At 34.7% G+C, this 19670-nt stretch overlaps 1 protein-coding gene across 1 annotated transcript; it reads left to right on the top strand.

The window, feature by feature from the left end:
- Nucleotides 1–4113: 4113 nt before the first annotated feature.
- On the top strand, nt 4114–9599 carry LOC149415849 (uncharacterized). Its single transcript, XM_089641744.1, has 5 exons — nt 4114–4242; nt 4779–4983; nt 5476–5628; nt 5741–5807; nt 9461–9599. The coding sequence occupies exons 2-5, from the start codon at nt 4830–4832 to the stop codon at nt 9597–9599; spliced, it is 513 nt and encodes a 170-aa protein (XP_089497870.1). The 5' UTR covers nt 4114–4242; nt 4779–4829.
- Nucleotides 9600–19670: the final 10071 nt, after the last annotated feature.

Genomic DNA, 19670 nt, shown 5'->3' with positions numbered 1-19670 from the left:
ATCACCAGTTTTTCAAGATCTGTCATATGATAATGTCAAATTCCTCACGAAAAACCCAAAAATCCCAAGACTATATGGATTCTTAAAAATCCACAAAACTAATAGCCCCATTAGACCTGTAGTATCATGCTGTAATTCCCCAAATTACAAATTAGCTTCCTTTGTGACTCACTTATTTAATAATTCAAATGTATTTTCCCCTGTGTATACAATTAAGAATTCTTATGAATTAGTCAATAATTTAAAAGATTTGTCTCTACCCAATAACTGTAAATTAGTTTCTTTCGATGTTGTAAATTTATTCCCAAATGTACCTGTACCCGAATGTAGAACTATACTGTCTAATTTATTAACAAATTCAAACCTACCAAAAGATCTTTCTGACGATCTTGCCCGAATGTTTAACATCTGTCTTAACCAAAACTACTTTAAATTTAATGACGCTATAGTCCAACAAAAATACGGACTACCCATGGGTCTTCCTACGAGTCCTCTATTTGCTGACATCTTCATGGATAACTTGGAAAAAAATATTTTTAGTTCTAACTCACCTCTTTTAAATAACGTTTTTATGTGGAAACGTTATGTTGATGACATTTTTTGCATATGGAAAGGTACAGAACGTCAACTTAATTCCTTCTTGTCCCTCCTTAATTCGTTCCATAAAAATATTCAGTTTACAGTAGAAATAGGTACTAATTACAGTTTAAATTTTCTAGACCTATCCCTTTCCATTATTAATAATAAATTTAATTTTAATATTTATAGAAAACCTACTTTTACCGATACAGTCATTCATAGTACTTCTAACCATCCCATTTCCCATAAACATTCTGCCTTCCATTCTATGGTCCACAGACTTGTCACTATTCCGCTATCTAAAGTTAACTTCAATATTGAACTCTCTATAATCAAATCTATCGCCATAAATAACGGATATACCCATACCTTAATTGATAAAATCCTTGCAAAAAAACAACGACTCATATTTTGTAATAAATTCCTGTACAATAGTATCCCCAACATCGCAGTAAATAAAAACCATGGTTGGCGTAGAATTTTATACATTAATAATTTCTCGTCCTCATGTGTTTTAAAATTTCCAACAGAAATTAAAGCCGCTTTTTATACCAATAATAACCTAGGTAAACTTTTAATTAACTCAAAAGATAAAGAAAATAATTTAAGTCATTCTGGCATCTATAAACTTAAATGTAACGACTGCGAAGCATTTTACATTGGTAAAACTGCAAGAAATGTTCAAACGCGGGTAGTTGAGCACTTGAGATGCTTAAACAACATAGGTTTTTCGGAATTTGCAACACATTTAATAGATAAAGATCACTCATTTGATAAGCCTTCAGGTGTAGAAGTATTACATAGAAACGGGATAGGTCTACGCCTCAACAATTTAGAAGCACTCGAGATAAAAAAATCCCTTAAAGTCAATAAAATCAATTTACTAAATAAACAATTAGATTTAACAAACAGCCCCATTTTAAATATATTTCCATTTCCTGCACCTATGTTTACCCCCTCTCTCCTACCTAAGTCTTCCACCCCCACCAAAGTTGATGTTCTCTCTCCCTCTTCCAGCTTAACTATAAGTACCCATACACCTCTGTAATTAATTTAATATGTTTTTATTAACCCTGATGAAGGTTCGGGCTGAACTGAAACCGGTTGGTTATAAATATATACAATAAAGTGGTATTTAAACAAAGTTATTTTATTTTAATTATTATAATGTATTATATAATTGTACAGCGCCCTTGAGGTGATTTTCGCAAAAACGGCGCTAAACAAATCATCTATTATTATTATTTATTTATTTTATTTATTTTATTAATACAAGACTTAGAAGGGTACATATGGTTTTTGTGATATTTCACCCTCCATGCTAGGGATGACCCTGTGTTATGGAGGGTGAATTTTACAGTTTTTGAGAGAATATCATTAATTAAACGAGTAAGTATACATAGAAGATCTACATTCGTAATGGTTATTAAATGCAATGAAAGTATCAGATTTATTTGTTTGATTATAACTATGTAGATAATTATAATGGTGGAATGGATTACATGTATAATCAGAGTTACGCAAGTAAGGAACGTAAGCGTTGGTGTTGAGGGTAAGTGGTGTAGGATATGACTTGTGGTTATGAGCACTGATGTGTGAGGGGTTAGTTTCACTTGAGGTTATTGCTATGATGTTTTTGTGTTTATGGATGAACCTGGTAAAATGATAGGAATTATTTGAGGACAAAAGAGTGAAAGTGGTGCCATAGGTGTTTAAAGATGATAATGGTAGTGAGAATTTTTTACAGTATCTATACATAGTTCTGTCATAACAGAGTTCAATGACATTTTTATTGGTGTAGGTGGTGACTTTCTGGTACTTAGATAATAATATTTTGGTATTGCAGGGTAATAAGCAATGTTTACATAAAGACTGTTATAATACAAAGATATAATCATTAAGTAATATTTAGAGAGAAAGCAAGAATTGTGGCTATAGTATGCTGTTTTTTTTTTATATTTATAGATAATGAGAGTGGTGTGATTGAAGAGGATTACGATGTTGGCAAGACTAGGAAAAAAATAAGCCTGGATAATTTGGATTTAGTAAGTTACAGTTACGTGTAATGATAGTAATGCTATTGTTAATTAAAATATGTTTTTAGTGGTTAAAGAGGTATAGAGTAGTATTAAAGTAATGTGATGCCATCTTCCTCTACATCTCTATACAAAATGACATAATCGGTATATTCGACCGGCTTTTAATAAATGTCGGTACAACCAAGTATTCCGTATTTTTTTGAAATTGTGATAATTTTAATCGAATCCTTCGAAATACAAATCCATAAAAAGGTACTTCTACGTCAAATTGACATTTAAAAGTTTCTCAAACAGAATGTAAAATAATGGATTTCCTAACTTACGTGTACCGATTTGGTGTAAGTCATCTAAGTTAGCATGGTCGCGTCAGCCACAGCGCAGTTCTGCATTTGATTATGCTGAATACTTGGGTAGAAAATATCAGCATTAGAACTTACCAAAACTGTCAAAGGATGGAATTATAAATTTAACTGCGTGGGTTAAACAGTGAAAGAAAAATTATGTATAATTATAGTTCAGAAAAACAGGACGATACGATTGGCAGGTGACGATAGCATAGCATATGCATATATAAATAAATCACTCACGTGAGCACGTGTCTACTGTCTACAAAAATAAGGTTAGGTCAAATATAGGTTATGTAAGTAACATAGATAATAATGAGTCATAGATTATGAATCTTATTTCTATTATTTGATTCCAGTATAGCGTGGGGCACAATCGAAAAATCATCGATGATTAATTAACTCGATCTTTTTGACCATCGTAAAATTTCGATTCATACGACGTAAAACACGATTCTGTCAAAAATCATCACACAGTCCGAGACAATCAAAATTCACTCGAAAACGTAAATCGATTCCCAATTCGGAGAAACGTCAAAAATAACTCGAATTGCTTGAAAAACCTAATATTATTCCCGTAGTACAATGTGTTACTTACTATCTATGATTTTAAATCCAACGGAAACTGATAATACGCAATTATTCTTTGCTAATCGTAAAATGATTAATAAAAATATTATCTACCTACCAAAAAAGCTGCGAGAATGGTTGAGGTGAATGAGCGGTCGATTTTCGATCAGCAGTTAATTGCAAACTAACAATTTTAGTTTAAAATAAAAATTCCTAAATAACAGTATTTTTTTTCGGGAATTAAAAAAAAACAGTGAAAATAACCTTTCATAATGTTTAACAAATCAATCTTGAAAACTTAGTAATAACTAAACTTTTTGCAGGACTTCACTTTAATCGAGGTAAAAAAAAAACGCACAACTTACTTTACACATTTGACAGAAGACACATAAAAAAGCTGTTACAAAATAGCACGGACTATTTGCCAAATTAAATTCACTGACGTAATTAAAAAACAAATTTTGGAATGCCCAGAAGTGCTTGCCCGTTTAGGAATTGCGAAATTCCATGTTGTTCGTACCAAGGTGCCCGATTAAGGGTTTTTAACAATCTAATGGGCAACACTAACTATTAATTTTTATATTAAACTGTTTGATGCATTGTACTTCACTGCAAATAGTTTCACCCTGTTTCCATTTATAGTAAAATAATCTTGCACTATTTTTACCCTGGCAGTTATATGTATCATCTCAAGCTTGTGATAGTTACTGGTAAGTTTTAATGCTGACTTTTTCTACACGAGTATTAATCACGGTAGGTATTCATTTTGACAGCGGCTCTTATTCCAAATCAAACCAAGCGGCCACTCTTCTTTAATTTAGACTACGGTTTGCTCAAATGCTGCACTGTTCAAAATTGCAGCGTTTTAAATGTAAACTAGCTTAACTTGCGCCAATCGGCAAGTTTGGCCCAAGGGAATTCACTTAGCTTTTTGTTTGAGGAACGTATTGTCAATTTGACGTCTACTTATTTTTAGTATTTCCAAGACTGATTCAAATTATAAAGCATATGGATTGCAGATTTTTAATTAAAAATGGTATGGCGGATCCAATACTTGCTTATTTAGTGTAATCCGACTAGTGTCTTAACCGTTCTCAAAAGATTTAACTTCAAGGTCACAATTTCAATTAGGACAAATGTTTGTAATGCATACGCCTTCACAGTTTTTGACCGAATGTTCCAACCGATACAAAATATGCAAAGCTCGCGCAATTTTAAGTTCCTTCATAACAATATTCCTTTTCAGGTATGTTTCTTTTTCCTTTAACCAATTACCGATCGTCACCCCAGCAGTGTCATGGATCTATTATATTCAGATACTGTTTCCATCAAGTCGGAACCAGGGCACCAGGAAGGAGTCGGCAGTGAAATACCCTATACGGATAGAGATGTCGACCTCCCAGATGTAAAGAAGGAATGCTTGCGGTATGCTGAGAGTACTCGCACAGCCAGTAAGTTCGGTTGTATATGTACAAAAATCTAAATATTCAATTCCGAACTTTGGAATCCATTTATTTTTTGAGATGTAACGCAGGCAGTGCATAATACGCTTATTCAGAACCTCTTTCGCCATACGTAAGGTCGTTTGGTATTATTCGTTTTTACTTATCTTACAGAAAATTACTAAACTTATTTGGACGTGATATAAGTTACATGTATTACACATTGAAAATACACATAACAGTGATGCAAGAAAACTTTGTTCCATCGGCCATAAACAACAAAATTCCGCACTGAAGGTGCTCAAGAGCTAATGGTTTTCCTTCTCGGGACATTGGTCCCTGAAGCGGACATCTGGGGTTCTTCTTATTTCTTTAGTGTCTTGTCCAAATTCACACATATACATGGTTATTTAATGATATTTTTATTGTAAATATTTTCTCTAAAAATATTTAATCGTAGGTAAATATTCTGATAAGTTTATTTTTTTTAAATGTTTCTAGGCAGCATTAATGTGGAGACAGTTCCCATAAAGGGGGAACTTGGACCCGCGGAAGTAGATAAGGGGGGATTTCCTTATAAAGAAATTGACATAGACCTTCCGGATGTTAATAAGGAATGCTTACAAAGCTTTGAAAGAATTACCCAGACAGCAGGTAAAATCAGTTTTTTTCTTTAAATAAACACTTTGTTCCGTCCCATTTTGTAAGATTTTTGGTACCTACTTACTGTCTTTTATAAAAGTATAATTTGTTAATTTACCAACAGATCTGAAGACGCATCCTGCGGATAAACGATTCTCTTGTCCCCATTGTAACAACTCCTATTCTCATAAGTCAAAATTCAAAAGACACTTACGCACTCATACTGGGGATAAACCCTTTTCATGTTCTGAATGCAAATATTCATATTTTCGAAAGGAACATCTGATGAGTCACATGCTAACTCATAGCGGAGATAAACCTTTTTCATGTTCCGACTGCAATTATTCATGTTCTCTAAAGGGAAATTTGACGAGACACATGCGGACTCACAGTGGAGAAAAACCCTATTCGTGTTCCCATTGCAGCAATTTATATTCTCAAAAGTCACATCTGACGAGCCACATGCTTACTCACAGTGGAGGAAAACCTTTTTCGTGTTCCAACTGTAATTATTCATGTTCTCAAAAGGGAAATTTGACGAGACACATGCAGACTCACAGTGGAGAAAAACCTTATTCATGTTGAAAACAACTACTCATGTTCTCAAAATGGACATTTTAGGAATCACATGCCTACCGACATAGGTGAAAAACCCTTTTTTTATGTGCCCGAAAGGACCATCGACTCTTTTCATGTTCTGACTGCAATTATTAGTATTCTCGAAATGGAGAGATAGATAAATCTGGAGGTTAGTGCTTCTAGGAGTGACGGATGTATGGATTCTTTCCTCCCTCTGGTATGTGAGTGACGTCAAGGTAGGGCCTATGACATCCTTGGTGACGCTGTATGGAGGATCTTTGTAAGGAAATGAAGTTCTAGGAATGAACGCGGTAGTAGAGGTGGATAGGAATCTGAGGGTTTCCAGGAGTTACGCATATATTATTCCATCCCTCCCATTGCGGGGCAAGGGGCTATCTGGCGGGAGAGGTCAAGCGTTCTCCTTTAACCGGTTTCTCTCAATCCGCCCGCCACACTGCTGGTGAGCAGACGCATCCGCTGCCAAGACCTGGACAAACCTCAAACCATTAATCCGGGCACTCCTGCTAAAACAAATACAGCTAACCAATTGGGGTTGGTTACCTGTGCCAGAGCTGTTTGCTATCCAAAAAATGGTTCCAGGGGCAGTCGTACCCATACCTGCCTATCAAATTGAAAATTTCCACCATTTTTATAAACACATTTCGAAAGATTTGTTTCTTTTTAGAACTTATGTAATGAATTATTTAAAAAAAGTATATTTTACTTCATAGTTCCAACTTAAATATAAAAAAGTTACTTTTTTAAAGGCCAGTTCTTTATACTCGCTGTACCCCGCCACGCGTTGCTGTGGCTGATTATGTCTTTACTGAAAGAGAAATAATAGCGCGTTTGCAATAATATTTACGTCCAAGAGATGGTGCTGTTTTGTTGGTATATTAAAAAACATACAAATAGACGTTGAAAATGCAACGTTGCCACAAAATTTTAAAGCAATCGGTGAAGAACTTTTGGAGATTTAAATTTGGAAGAAACAAACGTTTACGTTTTCATTTATATATATAAATTGATTAAGCAAGTTGACGATAGTAAAACATTTATATTCACAGTGATAAATTTCATAAATATGTAAAGTTTTCTAACACAAATGTTACTGATACAAAATCTGTTCATAAGCGTGAAGGTCTGTCATTTTTCACTTCCTACTCGAGTAAAAAAATAAAAATGATCTGTTTATGACTAATAAGGTTTGTGATTACTGATATTCTATTCTGCTAATGTTGGGATATTCCCTCCTTGTTGCTTAGGGATTAATTGACAAATATTGATAACGCTATGGTAATTATTGTTATTACGGTTCTCCATTTATTTGGGTTATTACGTTTTCTTCAAGAAATACAATTAAATAGTCAGGACATGGAAATGTACAAGGAGTCGACTGTTCTCATAGTCTGATTGAAAGACATCTACGACACATATTTAGTCCGTTATCTTTGCTAAGATCGCTGATTAAAACAAAGTCCAAATCTTTCAATTTTGAATTCATTCAATTAAAATGTTCCGATTTTTTGTCTTTTAGTCTCATAAAAAACAATAAATAAATCCTTATTTAGGAACGACAATAAAACCAACTAGGCACACGACTAACAATAATAAATGTATTGTTATACTAGCGCAGACCCATAACCCAAATCGCGTGATAATGTAATTATAGGATTTTAACAGATGAAAGTATTTAAATAAATAATATTTTATTCACAATAATCAACATGAATAATAAACTCACGCAATTAAGATTTTCGAAATAAAAAAAAATCTTTCTAAAATAAGTAAACTTAAAAAATTACATTTGTCAAATGTAGGTAACGAAACAATAAAAATAAAAAAAAATCCCACATTCATTTCAAATAAAGAAATACTAATTTATTTATTAGATTTAATACCTACTGATCAGTTCCAATTTTCAACTGAAAATGAACTTGAATAATTTTACACAGCAGTCAGGATTTGTTTTAATGGAATACCGCACACTGTCTCAACTGCTCCCAACCATCTGGAGCCAGTGGGTTTTTTTTTTTTATTTTTTTTTTTATAGTGAATACCTCACAAGAGTCCCAACTGCTCCCGTCTGGAGCCAGTGAGACTATGGCATCCCCAATTGGGGGATGTTGTGAGGCTGAAGGTAAGTGGGGAAGGGAAAGAGGAAGGTGGGGAAGTACCTGGCTATTCAGATCTAGTCACTAAACACGGCTAAAGCCATTTGGAGCAACGTTTCAATTCTGAATGGTGGTCTTACACCAGGGCGATACTGGTAGTATCTTCAACTCTGGAACGTGCCGCAAATATACTATATTATTATTTTAATTAGTTAATTGTGAAATAACACAAATTAATCAAATAAAATTTATTTGCGCACGCCGGGTTCGAACCCGCGACCTTCGGAATGGCAGTCCAATGCGTTACCACTGGACTATGCCGGCCGTCTGGGTATCCACAAATGGGATATATTAGTATATTGTGAGGTTGAAGGTAGTGCGGAGGGGAAGGAGATGGAGAGGAGAAGGAAAGGAAGAAGGAGGGAGGAGAGGAGAGAAGGTAAGTATGTACCTATTCAGATCTGGTCACCAAACACGGCTAAAGCCATTTCAATTCTGATAGTGGTATTTACACCATATTTTCCACTCTGGAACGTGCCGCAAATAAACTACCTATATGTTATTTTAAATTAATAATTAGTGAAAAATTACCTACGCGGGTTTGAACCTGCGACCTCCGTATCTCTAGACAAGAGCATTACCCCATGGACACGGAGGCCGTAATACGTACTATGTTAGAATATTTCACATCACGCATGCACCGACAACCGATAGTAGTATATTAGCGGTAGGTACCTTTGTACTTGCTCGGTGTTTTCAAACTTACATAATATTTTAATGATTTATATAGAGCAGTTTTTGTAAAATATCACCTCACGGACGCTGTTTGTATCTTTGAAAATAATACTTTAAGTCAACTACTACCTAAGATAAAAGTAAAGTGTTTGAAATCTGAAAATCACCCTGTACTTACAATTTACCACTAATTGGCTAGTTGAACAAAAAATACCTCAAACTTATAGGAGCCGAATATTGTTCAATTTCCAGACGATATGTTCAATATCAAAAATTATCATTCGTCATTTTCAAGCCATGTTCATCGTTCACCTTTAACCCTAGAAAGGGGGCGCTATGAGCATTTTGCCGCCCTCTGCAAAAAACCGTTGATAATTCTTAAATCTGTTGCGCTTAAACTTTGTGCTTCTTAGTAGCTGCCTTCACTATCGTTCGCAACCCGTTCCGAAAGATTGGACGCCATCGGTACGCGGGGGGCTGTTTGAGAAGGAGGTTGTTACCATCAAGTGTCCTCCGGCGGCGATTTGCTCACTGCGCGCCTACTCCCGTAAGTAAAAATTGTGCTCTATATTATTTACGGTTTAATACATTTATTTTCTCAAAATAAAAACCATTCACTTATTATGAAAAATACAAGTGATACTTAAAACTAAATAAAAGAATTACTTGTGAGTATTATAGTAGGAACTTTTGAATAAAGAAACTAATAAGTAGTCGGACACTCTTAGTTCACCAATAAATTACAGTATTGTGGGTAGAATGAAAAGGTGAATGTTCTATTACGTATCATTATAATCGCAAGACTATAGCAATTGGACATTATATTATGCTTAGAGTAAATAAGAGTTGTTTATTTACAAAGTTTAAATGTACACTATAACTTATGATACTTTTATTGTAAAAACTAAAAAAGCTCTTTAATTTCAGTGTATCATACGTGTCCAGAACCATTTTCAATAAAATTCATATTTACGTAAATGAGTCCAATGATGTTATTTTTTTCAATGATGAATATTGCCGGTTTAAAAAGCCAAATAATTTACAAAGCCAATACTGAACACTTGATGATACGCTGACAGTACTTGAAAGAGATTGCGATGGTCCTGGTTAAGCCATATATAAACGCAAGGTCTTTTGTAGACACTTTAAATATTCCTCTGAGGAACCAAATTGCTCGCTTTGTTCGTATAGAACAAATATTATCTTCAAAGGAAGGCAAATGCAGTATATATCCTTCAAATAAAAATAGGCACACGAAAAAAGGGTGTTGCAGATGCTCAAAATTGCTGTGCAATGAACATTGGCACATACTTATGTAAAGACTTTTTCTTCAAAGCATATCCTGTAGATTTAGAAAATATTTAATGTGGTTTTTTTCCATTTTTATAAATATTATAGAAGTATAGTAGGATAACTTAAATAATTAAATTAAAATGCTAAATTTTATAAAGTCGACTGTAAACCAAAGATCCTTTGAACAGAGTTCAATAAATATGTCGATTTATAATTTTTTATTTGTGTTTTACTTAAATCCTGAGCAAATAAATTATTTAAATTGCAGTATTCCTACTTAAAATGGTCCACAAAAACGAGCGGCAAAATGCTCCCCACGCTCCCACTAACATTTTACGGAAAGACGCGCCCACTCTAGGGTTAAAGTCATAATATGGGCACATTATAGCTTCAATCTTTGAAAAATTATCTTTAAACATTTCCTGTTGCACATATGTATAAAACGAAATTACCACAATCGAGAATTTTTTAGAATTTGCCTATAAAAACAAAAAAAAAAGTCTTCTGTAAAATTTTCCAAATGGTCCATTGAAAATACAAGCACTAAGGCAGCAATTTGTCAAACTGAGACAGTGCACTTTTGTATCTGCATGTACCTACAGTAATAGATATAAAAATATTATATATCAAATTGAGACATTGCACTTTCACTAAGGAACTGGATAAAACTATTCATATTTCGGAATATATTTGTCCCACTGTAATTTATTGTAATAAAATCGTAGAAAAAATACCAAATTCATTCTCAATTTAAATATCAGATTATTAAAACAAAACTTTAATCAATTTCTACTATTAATTCATTTGCTAAATCATAAAACGGATGTTATCGAGTTAACCGAAGCATTCGCCAGTGAGAACAATAATTTTGTATTCAGAATTATAGCTTCTTTTTAACGTCTTGTGCGATAAACATAAACAGTGGTATTGTAGTTTGGCGGGAGTTATACTTACCTGTATAACAGCTAATAAATGTGTATAGTGTAGGTTGTGATAAAGTGAAAAGATGTAGTTGATAATTTAAGTTTATTGCAAACACGTTACACTATTACACGATTTGAATATCAGAAGGATTTAGTAGGAATCAAGAAATGTCGACCGCCAAGGTAGATCGGAGAAACAGGAATGTTTGGTCGGTAATGAATTGGCAGCGAGCTCTGTTTTTGGGTTGCCATCCGTGAAACAGTGTTTCCGTATTAAAATATTATTTTAGGCTGGCTGACGGTTCTTGACCCCACATACCTTCCCCATAATTTAAATTTGTTATTACAAAATAGTATGATGTTAAATTACCTCACAGTAAGGTTTGGCAATTATTGGACAATAACCTTAATATTACTACAATAATGTACATTTAAAACATGATTATGTAGGTATGCTGAACAATTCATTGTTTTGCGATATGGCAATAAGAAATCGTGATATAGGTTACTTGTTTGAGATATGTGGGTAGGTTGGCTTGTTCAACTGCAGGTTGTCCACGTGGATTGTTGCGTCATCTTCCTTGTCTGGGGAGTAGATGCTGCCGTTGTGTGTTGTAGTGGGTAGGTTGTAATTCATCGAAAGATTATGATGCCATGGTTAGCCACGTTGTTGACAGCCTGATTTCAGGATCTTTCTCACTGAAATTAATTTTAACACGCACTTAATTTTCATAAAAATAGTAAAACATTTCAAGCTAGGGATTGATTGACAAAATAGGGTATTGATGGGAAATATACCACGTGTGTATTTCCTTAAATTACCGGGACATTTACTCGAATTTATATTAAAAAATTGATTTGTAAGAGGGATATTAATTGGATTTTACTTACTGATCTTGCCCGGGATTGCTGTTTCTCTTTTCTGATCCTTGGCAGTGACGGAATGTTGCAAAATGATTTTAAAATACTAAAGTCGGTATATTGTTCTGAGTCGAAGGGTCACCAATTTGGCGGGAGTTATACTTACCTGTATAACAGCCAATAAATGTGTATAGTGTAGGTTGTGATAAAGTGAAAAGATGTAGTTGATAATTTAAGTTTATTGCAAACACGTTACACTATTACACGATTTGAATATCAGAAGGATTTAGTAGGAATCAAGAAATGTCGACCGCCAAGGTAGATCGGAGAAACAGGAATGTTTGGTCGGTAATGAATTGGCAGCGAGCTCTGTTTTTGGGTTGCCATCCGTGAAACAGTGTTTCCGTATTAAAATATTATTTTAGGCTGGCTGACGGTTCTTGACCCCACAGTAGTATTTGTGAAATCGTGTTATTAAAACATCACAGTGGAAGAAGTACCTTTGCACCGAGTTAATTGCCTACATATTAATCTATGTGTAAATAAAAAATGTTTTAATATTATCGCCATTTACCGAACACACGGATTTAACGAATATACTTTTATGCATGAATTCAGACACATTATTTTTTCAAAAAAGAATTAAAAAAAACATAAAAATAATCGCCAATTTTAACATTAACATATCAAACGAAAATAATAACAAAATGAAAACTGATTTAATTAATTTTATGTCCGAAATGAATTTAATATTATGAAAAAAATATATATTCTAGAGAAATGACGGGACAACGTCCATTTTGTATAGATCTCATATGGTGTAACACAAAAGATACCGACAAATTACAAACAATAATATCAAAAAATTATATTACTGACCATCACACCTGAATCCATATACCTACAAAAACTGTATATTAGTAAGCGTTCACAGATGGTTTGAAAGGGAGACATGTAAGTACGAATATTAGAGGGAGCGCGCTAATACCGGGTGTGGCAAAAGTAATCACGCTATTGGAAAACGCTATTACTTTTGAAAATGGCGCCAAATGTCAATTCGGTTTTGACATTTGTGAAGTCAACAAACACAGAGTACAAATCGACAAGACATGAATCGGTTTACTCCGCAAGAACGCGGAATAATAAGCAGTACCAAAGTTTAACATAAACAAAAATAATATAGCAAAAGAACATTGGTTGATTACTTTTGCCCCACCATGTATTAAAAAACGAAAATAATTAAGCGAAAATATTTAATAAAACACGACTCGATGGAAAAACAGCAAAAATCCTTCGACAAATGCTTTAGTTTTAATATATCGGAACACGTGCTTATGCACTTGCGTATGTCTTGATAATATATAATGATGAAATGCGAATATGTAATGATTTCTATGAACACGTGTTCTGACATCTGATAATACATTGGTATTTTACTAATAGCTTATCAGGAAACCATCAATTCATTCGCTAAGGGCCTGCAATACCGTTCTAAACCGGATTTCGAATAATTTGAAGAGATTCTGATCCGTATAAGTAACCTGTTATAACCTTGTTTTTGATTCATCGCTTTTCATGGCTCTACATCACTTTTTAAATTTGTGTTGAGTTGTCATCTTTATGTGTTATACGGTCACCACATTTTGTTTGCCTGTCTTGTGCTCCCAAAAGTGTACGGAGTGTTGCGCGTATGTATGAATAGTGGTTGCTTTGAGTGCCGATTAGAAATAAGTAGGTACTTATGTATTAATAGTAGTTGCTTTGAGTGACGATTAGAAATAGGTAAATACGTATTTATCAATTTAATTTAAACGCCCCGATGGGCGTTAACATTATACATATTTTACTGCATAATACAGTGACAACAGAAGGTTTTATTATTAAAGCATCAACACATAAATAACATTTTTTTAATGTATGAATAGTGGTTGCTTTGAGTGCCGATTAAAAAAAGGCAGGAACTTTTGTAATTGTATGATTATTTGCGTAAGAAAATGAAAATTTCAGTTAGTTTAACATCAGAACACGCGTTCACAGTTTATGTTGACTCCACGAGAACGGGTTGTTTCTTCGACTAAGTTTTGTAGTCATGTGGAAAGAGTTTCCGGCATCTGTTTTTTCTTCTTCATATAATTAAATCCTTCCTACAGCCCCTACCTTAAGCCGCCTCTTAACTCTGCCTAAATAAATGACGATATAGTTCCCCTGTCTTAACACTGTACAGACAAGGACGCTCTTGTGAGGTGTAACATAAAAAAAATTTTTTGTCTTAATTTAGTGACTTAATCTATATTATCATTATACATAAAGAGTGTAAGTGAGCGGGTGGATTAAATAATTTATTAAGTGAGTATACCTCGTTTCAGAGGTGTCATTTTTTTATTGTGTCGAGTAAAGTTTAATGTATTCACGTAATTTTTGATTATTTTATTTTTTAATCGCAAGGCGAATCAAGAATGGACTGTAAAATTAATTGTGAACTTGAAGTTGACACAACGATGGTTAGAGATGGTGAACAGGAGGGAGTAAAAAAGGAATCCGACTTACCCCTTTGATGTTCGTCAACGATGTTGATGTTGGTTCACTCACAGGAGATGATCACACGCAACTTCCACAACATCTGGGTTGGGTAAGAAACACACTGATGGAACCGAATATGTTCACGGCACAGTATTCTACCCCGAGTTGATATCAATAATAACACTGATCATAAAGAGATGTTCCTCAAACAGGCTTCATCAATAAACTGATTTGACAGTTAAGTTTATTGTTGTAAATGTCACACCAATGTGTGTATTGTCGGATAATGACAGGTACTTGTAGGTAATAGGATGGGAAAATATCAAGGACAATGTTAAAGGAAGCTTGTTGCGTCAACATTTCCGCCCACCTAATTTTGGAACAAAATTAACAAACAAAAAATAGCCCCGGTACTACATATGAGATCAATCAAAATATAATAAAAATTAGAAGACACAAGCACACCGGCTGTCTTTTGGGTACAAATAGTCACGAACTATGTTATCAACCAAAAAAAATAAAAAAAGAATACTATTACGAGACGCAAGCATATTGGCTATCCTCTGTGTATTTATAAAAAAAAATTATAAAAATGAAAAAAAATAAACATATTAATAGAGCAACCTAGTACTTATGGCTCTATGATAAAAATGTTGCTGAGTATTGGAGTAAAATGAGTTATTCTATGACATAATTTTGATAACAGGGATCGAATGACGGTACGATCGGACATAATTCAATATTTGCGTTGAATAATAAATTGGAGAGTGCGCGGTCCGACATGAAGCTATGCGCGGTGATAGTAATCAATTAATAACCTGGTCAAATCACTAAATTTGGGTAGTAAAATGGGATGTTTAATTTCGGAAGGAAGTTCAGAATTTGTTAGCCTACCGCCCACCCTGAGAATACCATGGTGATCAATAAAAGGTTTCAATTTTTGAAGACCAGAGAACACATTTGATTAGAACTTAATAGAATAAGATCGTTGTGAAAAAAGACTTCCTGTTCGAGTTTAATCATCTTCATGAGTGCATGGTCAAGTTCTTCAATAGTAAGTACCGCATGATTCAGGCTCTGTTTCGCCGTTTGGGAAACGTCAGATAGACAATTTGTTTTGAACCTAAGGATCCAAGCAATGACTTTCTTTAATTTTGATAATGAGGAATACATCGCTATAATAGAAGATGATTTTAATTGTACACTAAAAACGGTAGGTTTCGGGGGTTGAATTTCCGGTAATTCACTTACTGAAATAGATGGTGGCCTCGCCGTAGGCCAATCCTCGAATGGATTACGGAGCCATGACGGACCTAAAAGCCAAGATTGATGTTCTATAAAATGAACGGGAAGGGTACCTCGGGACCCATAGTCAGCACTGTTATCCTCTGAAGTAACGTGGTTCCAAATTGCTCTTGGTGTATTGTCAAGGATCTGAACAACACGGTTCGCGACGAAAGTTTTTAATAAATGTGGTGGCGTCTTGAGCCAGGATAAGACAATCGTCGAGTCAGTAAAGAGAATAACATTTTAAATTTGCGTGGCAAAATGTACTGACGACAATATATATTTGATAAGTTTTGATAGCAGCACAGCTGCACATAACTCTAGTCTAGGGATTATTAATGACTTTAAAGGTGCGACCTTGGATTTGGCCATCAACAAGTGGCTGGAGTTATCGTTTTTAACAACTAAATATGTCACAGCGGCATAACCTAGTTGGGATGCATCGCAAAATCCTACGAGAATACAATGACTATCTAGGTTCGTATGGTAATGACGTGGGATTCGTAAATGTTGTAGCAATGGAAATTGTTCCACAAAGCTTCTCCACGTAGAAAGGATGTGGAGTGAAACTTTGGAATCCCAGCCCACATTCAACTTCCACAATTCCTGCATAATCCTTTTTGCCGTGAAGATTACAGGAGACAACCACCCTAGCGGATCGTATATCCGAGCAAGGGTTGACAATATATTCCGTTTCGAATATACTGCCGAATTTGGTTTTGAAATGTGATAAGAGAAATAATCAACTTCGGGATTCCAATACACGCCTAATATTTTAACATTCGATTGAGTTTTGTTGAAATTCATTAATGGTTGTTGAGTTTCAGAGTCATGCTCGAGTAATTCTGAACAATTGCTTGCCCATTTGCTGAGCTCTAGTTTGGCTGATTTTAAAATGGCTACAATTTCATCCTTGAGGTGGCGAGCCGATTCAATGGAGTCCGCACCAGTCGCCAAATCATCAACATAAAAATTCTCTAACAGTGCCCTCGAAGCGGCAGGATAGCTTTCCCTCACATCTCTTGCCAATTGACGTAGAATCGAAATGGCGAAAAACGGAGAAGATGTTAAACCGTAGGTTACAGTGAGAAGTTCATAATCTTTCATCGGTTCATGCGGTGAATTGCGCCAAAGGATGTGTTGATATTTACGGTGATCAAGAATAATCAAAATTTGCCGGTACATTTTACAAATGTCGGCAGTAAAGACGTACTTATGAAATCTGAAATTTAATATCATGTATGGTATTTCTGTTTGTAGTTTTGGACCGCTATACAGCATGTCGTTTAGTGACACATCGGAGGCCTTCGCAGACCCGTCAAAAACCACGCGAATTTTACCTTTTTCATTAATTACAGCGTGATGGGGTAAATAATTTGCCCCAGAGTGGGGTGTTACACGTTTCATGTGACCTAGACTTTCATATTCATCAAGAAAATCCGCATAATTTGACGCCAACGTCGCATCCCGGTTAAAACGCTTTTCCAACTTGCGCATTCGTGATTCAGCCAAGCTGTAGGTATTTTGCGGTAAATAACTGTCCGATTTTAACAGAATTGGAACCACATATCTTCCATCTGTCTGTCTGTAATGCTCCTTCTGAAATATTTCTTCCGCTTTGGTATAATCGGGGTTCAATTCAGGAATGACTGGAGCTTCTTCAATTTCCCAGAAATTTTTCATTGTATCATTTAATGACATGTCAGACAATGTCAAAAGTGACATTGGCGATGAATCGGTTGATTGACATCCAACTTTCCCGAGAATAATGTAGCCAAAAACTGTATTTAAAGCACTAGGGTTACCCCGAACGATATGCGATTGATCATCCAAAATATTTGGATACAGATCGGCGCCGAGTAGAAAATCTATTTGACCCGGCTGATCAAAACTTGGATCGGCCAACGTTAAATTGAGAAATCGCGATTTCACACTTTTATCCAGTGCAACAAATGGCATCCATGAAGTAATTTCCTGAATCACTATGGGTGTCGCGGATAACGTAGGTGCTTGCTGATTAAAAGGTTTGAAAACACATGATGTTATACCTGTGCATGAGTTGACAGCTGTCTGTCCTAATCCATTTAATGGAATCTTATATTTTCGTATAGATAAACCTAGCCTCTTGGCACAGCCCTGAGTTATAAGAGAGACTTGGCTCCCGTTATCGATAAAATTCGAATAGGTACATACTTTCCGAATTTATTTTGCATGTGAACAACTGCTGTGCTCAATAGTACAGTGTGTGCTTTATTCACATGTTCGTTTGACCTTGTGACTGCAGTCAATGACGTGGTAGTCACATTTTCACCCGTTGAGGGTGTTTCAAAATGCAACATAGAATGGTGTCGTTTGTTGCAAATTTTACAGTTAGACTGTGTTTTACATTCACCGAATCTATGCAACTTTAAACACTTAAAACATCGATTTAACTCTTTAATCCGATTTTTCCTTTCAATTGGAGACATTTCATGAAATTTAGTACATTTATAAATGGAGTGATTTTCTCTGCATATAGCGCACAAGTCAGAGCTAGGACTTGCAGTCAATAAGGACTTTCTCGCAACCGACGCCTTTAGTTTAGGTATGTTCGTAGTTATTGGGTTTGATGCTTCAAGAATTCTAATTTGATTGTGTGAAAATTCAAATAATTGAGATGTCTCCGGTAATTGTGTTCGCATAAGTGAAGTTTCGAATTGTCGTTTGGTGTCTTGATCCAGACATCGTACAATTATGTGGGCAACAAATTTACTAAATAAGTTTTCATGTTTCATTGCATTCAAGGCAGATAAATTCTCTTGAAAAGTATTTAAGAGATGTGTTAATCCGTTTATCGATTCATTAGGTAACGGCTTAAAATTCATCATCTCGTCTACATAAAATGTAAATAATAATCTACTATCTTCATACTTCTGCAGTAGAATATTCCAAGCTATTGGATAATTTTCGGCAATTAAAGGTAATGTTTTTACTAAATTCAATGCGGTTCCCCGCAGTAACGATATTAAATGGTGGAATTTTTCAATGTCTGTGTACATCGCATTATTGTGTACCAAGCTCGCAAATAATGCATGAAAACTATGCCAATTTTTAATATTGGAATCAAAAGGTGTGATTTGAATTGCGGGTAGTTTTAAGTTGTTAATATTATTTGCAGAACTTGATTCTAACTGAATGTTTAAATTCTTACGGTTTTCTTTTTCAGATAAAATTTCAAAATACAAGACATCCAATTCCCCGGAAACTGTGGTAATCTCCGAACAATCGTCTGCTTTGTCTGATTCGATTAATATAGCTTCGATTTCATTATGTAATGACTCTATATCTTCTATCCATTCAGACACTTTGTGACAACGGCTTATAAAGATTTCCCTTTTCTTTTCATCTTTGTCTAAAAAAGGAATTAATTGATGTGTAATTTGAATTCTTGCTAACATACGATCTCTACGAGCCTTTAATATAGCGACCTTCTTATCTGCCATTTTGCTCACTAATTTGTAAGAATAATGATTTTACACAGAAAACAGCCAATACGCAACGACAATAATAATTTTGAATCTAATGAATTTAATTTCTAATTCAATCCTGCTCGAAACGGACCAAATAATGTAATCGCAAGGCGAATCAAGAATGGACTGTAAAATTAATTGTGAACTTGAAGTTGACACAACGATGGTTAGAGATGGTGAACAGGAGGGAGTAAGGAAGGAATCAGACTTACCCCTTTGATGTTCGTCAACGA

Source organism: Hesperophylax consimilis, chromosome 17 (assembly GCF_061612785.1).
Source record: "Hesperophylax consimilis isolate HC1 chromosome 17, BYU_Hcon_1.0, whole genome shotgun sequence".
NCBI lineage: Eukaryota > Metazoa > Arthropoda > Insecta > Trichoptera > Limnephilidae > Hesperophylax > Hesperophylax consimilis.
This window is presented reverse-complemented; position numbering and strand designations above follow the sequence as displayed.

Bases quoted from the DNA above. Each gene is read 5' to 3' on its own strand.
- LOC149415849 (XM_089641744.1), top strand. From the start codon at position 4,830: ATGGATCTATTATATTCAGATACTGTTTCCATCAAGTCGGAACCAGGG. The intron at 4,984-5,475 runs GTAAGTTCGGTT...AAATGTTTCTAG, and splicing joins TGAGAGTACTCGCACAGCCA to GCAGCATTAATGTGGAGACA. The intron at 5,808-9,460 runs GTCAAAATTCAA...GCTTCTTAGTAG, and splicing joins AACAACTCCTATTCTCATAA to CTGCCTTCACTATCGTTCGC.